This window comes from Gekko japonicus, unplaced genomic scaffold (genome assembly GCF_001447785.1).
Source record: "Gekko japonicus isolate JY-2015 unplaced genomic scaffold, Gekko_japonicus_V1.1 scaffold1287, whole genome shotgun sequence".
NCBI lineage: Eukaryota > Metazoa > Chordata > Lepidosauria > Squamata > Gekkonidae > Gekko > Gekko japonicus.
This window is the reverse complement of record NW_015165862.1, coordinates 31,267-37,114: the sequence shown is the minus strand read 5'-3', so window position 1 is coordinate 37,114 and position 5,848 is coordinate 31,267. Positions and strand designations below refer to the sequence as shown.

General features: G+C 49.1%; 1 protein-coding gene across 1 annotated transcript in view; it reads left to right on the top strand.

Annotated features, from left to right (window-relative positions):
• LOC107110446 (collagen alpha-1(V) chain) overlaps window positions 1-5,453 on the top strand; it is a 291,309-nt gene extending 285,856 nt beyond the window's left edge. Inside the window, exons 63-64 of the mRNA XM_015411231.1 lie at window positions 852-1,085; window positions 3,517-5,453. Coding sequence (XP_015266717.1) covers window positions 852-1,085; window positions 3,517-3,663 — 381 coding nt within the window. The 3' untranslated portion in view covers window positions 3,664-5,453. The remainder of the gene's footprint in view (window positions 1-851; window positions 1,086-3,516) is intronic.
• Window positions 5,454-5,848: the final 395 nt, after the last annotated feature.

Genomic DNA, 5,848 nt, shown 5'->3' with positions numbered 1-5,848 from the left:
ACTTTCCCTATGAAGAAAGGTTAAAACGCTTGGGGCTCTTTAAGGGCTGAGGGATGATATGATCGAGGTTTATAAGTTTATGCATGGGATAGAGCAGTTAGAGAAAGAAGTACTTTTCTCCCTTTCTCACAATACAAGAACTCGTGGGCACTCCATGAAATTGCTGAGCAATCGGGTTAGAACAGATGAAAGGAAGTACTTCTTCACCCAAAGAGTGATTAACACATGGAATTCACTGCCACAGGAGGTGGTGGCAGCTACAAGCATGGACAAGCTTCAAGAGGGAATTAGATAAGCATATGGAGCAGAAGTCCATCAGTAGCCACAAGGTATAGATAGGAACTTGCAGGCTGGGGCAGGTGATGCACTCTATTCTTGGTGCCGGGGGGGGCAACAGTGGGAGGGCTCCTAGTGTCCTGGCCCCACTGGTGGACCTCCTGATGGCATCTGGTATTTTTGGCCACTGTGTGACCCAGAGTGTTGGACTGGATGGGCCATTGGCCTGATCCAGCATTGGCTTCTCTTATGTTCTTATGTTCTTCTCTCCTGAATGGGATAATCATGCTTGCAGATTTCTGTGACTATATTTTTATCTCTATGCTTTATTTAGTGGTATTTTCTCCAACTTTAGATTTTGTACAATATGTAGAAATGTGGTCTAGAAGCTGGCTATTTGAGCACCTGAGTCTGTGGAAGACACCTCCTTAGAGCTCAAGTGTGTCGAGAAATGTCTTCTGTAACGAGGCAAAAGGCTTTGGGAAGGGGGTCCCCCTGCCACATACCTTTCCTTAGCCCAGGTTGCTGGGCTGAATTCTCTGCTCTCTCCTCGTTCTTCTCTCCGTCCCACGCAGCTCTCCTACGTCGATTCGGAGGGCAACCCCATTGGAGTGGTGCAGATGACGTTCCTGAGGCTCTTGAGTGCTTCTGCCCACCAGAACGTCACCTACAGCTGCTTCCAGTCAGTGGCGTGGCGTGACGACTCCACAGGCAACCACGACAGGGCCATCCGCTTCCTGGGCTCCAACGACGAAGAGATGTCCTATGACAACAACCCCTTCATCAGGGCTGTCGTCGATGGCTGCGCGGTGAGTGTCCTCACAAAGGCTGGCCTCTGCCATGCAGTGGTAAAAACCCATTGCGGGAATCCAGTCCACAGCTCCGTGGCAGAGCACAGGCTTTGCATGCAGAAGGCCCCGTGTCCAGGCCACCAGTCAGAGCAGGCACTCCCGGGCCAGAGGCACAGATGGCCTGATCCAGCCTAAGGCAGCTTCATGCCGTCTTCGTCATTCTGTTGGGAGGGATCCTCACTCAGTGGTAGGATGTCCGTCCATCCATCCCCCCCGCAGTCCACAGTATCTGAGGCAGCAGATGCTCGTGCGATGTGGGGGCCATCTGCCCCACTCCCAAGTGCAGAGAGAGAAGAACTGCTCAGGAGTCTTAACTTCTCACCATGCCTCCATGGAGTCTTGAGTACTGGATGATCAGACATGCTCTTAGTAATTGCCCTTCCCCAGTTTTGTACTCAGTCTTGGTGAAATAAGAGCAGGCATTGCAAAGAGTGACTCCCCCTCACTTCGACTACCGAGGAGGAGGGTCAGTCAGGACCTCCCACTTCCCTCTCATCCAGAAGCAGCAGCCAAGGAGCTGAATCTCTACTTTCGGACGGGATGCAGGTGGAGGGGGGGATGGCAGGGAGGGAGGGAGGCAGAGGTGGCCTCTGCCACCGCCGCTACAGCAGGTCCAGTCCTTGGACGGACCACAGGTCATCTGTGGGCTGCTCTGTACACATCAAGAGAGCCTTTTGTCATTCATACTCCAACAAATGGTGCATTTATGAGATATAAATGATTTCATAAAGAAAAGCCACCACTCACTGGTAGAAGAAAAAGCAGTCATTTAATAGTCCATGTCTCTTTGGCGTGTTCATACATCAGAACCAACATAACCTTTTAAAGAGCTCAGCGAGGGTGTGGCTCTTCACGACCAGCTCTGCCGATCAAAGGCTCCTGTGAGGCCAAAGTTGTGCTCCTGCAGAGGAAGCTCCCTGCTGCTTCTCTGCATGACCCACCCCTTTGGGGGCTGGCCTCCTTCAAGAAGCAGAGATTCATTCCGAGGAGGGGGAGGAGGAAAGGCTCTTAGTCTTCCTTCTTCCTCTTGCACTCTTCAAAACCCTCTCAGGCACAGAAATTCACTGGGATTCCAGTTCTGATTCAGAGGAAACACGGGCTGCATCTTCGCATGGTAGTCCTTGCCTCAAAGCCTGCAGCCCACCTAAAGGTGCACCTTCTAGAAGCAAACTTTGCTGCAAAATGGCCTGCCTGGTAGCCAACAACTGTGCAGATTCAGGTGGGGGGCTGATGCAGGGTGCTGGCTGGCTATGAGTTATCTGTGGATGTAGCCATGTCACTTACCATAGAGGCATAGAATCATAGAGTTGGAAGGGACCCCCAGCGTCTTCTAGTCCAACCCCCTGCACAAGGTAGGAAATTCACAAACGCCTCTCCCTCCACACTCCCAGTGACCGCTGTTCCATGCCCAGAAGATGACAAAAAACCTCCAGGTTCCCTAGCCAAACTGGCCTGGAGAAAAATTGCTTCCAGACCCCAAAGTGACAATCAGCATTTCCCTGGTCTTGTAAGAAAGGGCCATGTTTGGGTCCACTGAGCTGAACAACCTTCCTCGGTTTGTTGCAGTAGAGGTTTCTCTCATGGGATCCACAGATCAAAAGGCCAACGTAAAGCAAAAACACTTAAGCATAAATCTACTCTTTTGTTGTTCTGAGTCCCTACAAGTACTTCCTTTTAACTCTAGCATTTATTTATCTTTCTGAAATGGTGGCTTGGGCAGTGCTCATGATTCAAAGATAAAACTGGCAACTATATTTTGTAGATTCCATAAAATTTCCCATTCGCTTTTCTATCCTCCCCTGCCTTTTTCAACTGAGCTTCCAAGCAAGCCTAATAAAATTCCAATTAACAAGTACTTCATTCTGCAGGCACACTAGTTTTTCCTGTTCTGTGCAGTCTGCATGCGAAGTCCCTAGTGTCAGTTCTCAGGTAGAAATTGAGGTATTGTGGAGTGGTAGAATCCCCCCCCCAAAAAAAAAAAATAAAACTGTGCAAATATTTACCTTTCCCCAAAATTGTTTGGGCCAGTTTCCCCTGACTCCTGTTTCTCTGCCTGAGTGACGGGGTGGTCCATCATGCAGTGAACCAGATGACGCTGACAGGCTCTGTAGTCAGTCCGCTGGGCTCTATGCTGACCTCACTGAGGGCAATAATGCTCCCCGGTGACTCCCTGAACAGGGTGATGCCACGAGGCCATGAACGGGGGCTCCCTAAAGACAGCTCTGCAGGCCGGTGACACCAAGAGCAAACACAGGCAGACTTTGGTGGGCGAGGAGGGCTGAGGAATCATGACGCCCTCCCCACGCCCCCAGCCATGGTAGAGTGGTCTTGCTTCTGCATGCCATGGGCTCCTCTGATACTCCCTTTTGTCTTGTCCACCTTCCCTCAGACAAAGAAAGGCCATCAAAAGACAATCTTGGAAATCAACACGCCCAGAGTGGAGCAGGTCCCCATTGTCGACATCATGTTCAACGACTTTGGCGAAGCATCACAGAAGTTTGGATTTGAGGTGGGACCAGCTTGCTTCATGGGCTAAGAGCCACTCGGAACACTAGTCTCCAAATGAGCAACCTCATAACCTCATTGCGCCTTCTCTTTTTGGCTACGTTGTGGTCGTCGTCACGTGCACGTTCTGAAACGGAACGGTTTGATGGGTTTGTTGTTTTCATTTGTCTTCTTGTTTCCTCTGAGTCCCAGCTCTTCCACCAGACCCACGACCTCCTGATGCCCCAGCCAGAGACAGAACCGTTCCCACCACAGGCTCCAGAATCACATGACTTAAAAGCACCACCCGGTGGCGGCGGCGGCAACAGCAGCAGCCTCCCACTGCTATGCGGCTTCTCCTGGCCTGCCAGTGGCTTTGGCTTCCTTGCGTGGCTCGAAGGGGAGAAGCACTCTGGCCACGCCACCAGCACCCGCTCAGTCTCCTTTCTGACAGCCTCACTGGAGTCAGTGAAAGACATTTCCCCGACTGTGGAGTTTCCTATCTCTGGAAGGTTCTGAGAAGACCATGGAGAAACACCGGCCAGGCGTGAGATGGCGGTTGCCTCTGTATAGGAATGTGGACCTTTGCAAGCCCTTCCAGTTAGAATCTATGACTTCACTGGGGTTTCGATCAGAACCCATCTGGAATAGCCCTCAAAATAATTGTTTATCTGTTTTCCTATTTAGATCCTAAAACTAACGACTGAAACCAATTGGGGGGGAGGGGAATTGCAGGTTCTGACTGTATACCCCATATGATAAAGGTGCTTCTATTTTTGTATGTTTGTAAGTAAATATTTGTATATTATTATTTTAAATATAAAGTATCTCTGGCTTCAAAACATGCATGTCCTGCATTGGGCAGGAGGTTGGACTAGACGGTCTGTATGGCCCCTTCCAACTCTATGATTCCATGACCTACCCATGCCCCCTGTTGGTAATTTAAGGAACAACCATTCTCACTAGCATTCCAGTGTAGGGGCCAAAACTCCTGTCAGTTAAGGCAATAAACCACTGATGTTTGCCCTGTGACAAACATCCAGGCCCTGGCCACCTGATCCAAGGGATGGTTGCTCAGTTGAGTTCCACCAGCCTGCCTCCTCGGTCAGCATGCTTAGAACTGTGGCCTTAGTTTTGGGCACACAAGCCCTTTTTTGTGTAGTCCAAACGATGCTTTATAAAAGTTAAAATCAAGCATGTCCTTGTATGTTTATGGAATCAGGGCAAACACATAACTCCAAAAGCAAGATAAACTGTGGAGTTTCAGATGAATTTTCAGGAAACACCTTGCTCTATTGGAATGCCTTTGCTGCAAAATGCTCCCTAGCCTTTCACAAACGTTTTGTTCTGATTTGGTCAGCATTGACGACTAGTTCACACATGAGGTCAGCTCCATCACTGTCTTGCCTTCACTTGATCCAGAGTACAGGTTTATATTTTAAAAAATACCTTCTCCAAAGAAAAAGGCTAGCTTCCCTTTCTGGGTTGCATCCCCAGGGGAAGTTGCGTATGGCAGGGATATCCATGGCTTTCCTCTCTTCAAATACAAAAAGAACTAAACCCCCAGGGGCTCCTGTTTTGTCTTTGTTGGTGCTATCTGTTTGAATCACTTTATGACAACACTGGCGGAGCCCTGCCGTTCGCCAGCCTCCCAGGTCTCTTCGCTCCCACCGGTCCCGGATGGAGTTTCATACCAGCTTCACACTCAATAAGTAGGTTGAGCTGCTGCTTTGAATCTCATGGCGGTGCCTTGGAAGACCCGTGTGGAAAGTATTGAAACTGTGCTTCCTTCTGGGGTTTTGTTTATTTTTTTTGTAACAAATAAAATATTCATACATTTTATATGATGGTGTAATTATGCCAGATTTGTACTCAGTCGCTGAATATTTGTGGTGCTAATTTATGTATTTGTTCAATGTACTGAAGTCAAGATCAGACTCTCCCCCACCCGCACTTGTATCACCCTCTGAAGATCCAGAGGAGACTGTGCAGCTCCGTTGCCTTTCCACAAAGGTCTTCTCGTTGGCATCAGTAAGCCCTGTCAGTTGGGACCTGCAGTCACAGTTGGGCTCCCCTGTTTTGACTGGTGCTTCTCCCAGGTTGAAAGGAAAAGACGCAAATGTGCTTATGCCAAATAAAGATGTAGGATTTGCAAAGGAAAAGATATCACATTTACTGTGAATCAAAGCCGATATATGATGTCTTTTCCCCACTGCTCCCCAAAGGAACGTTGGATC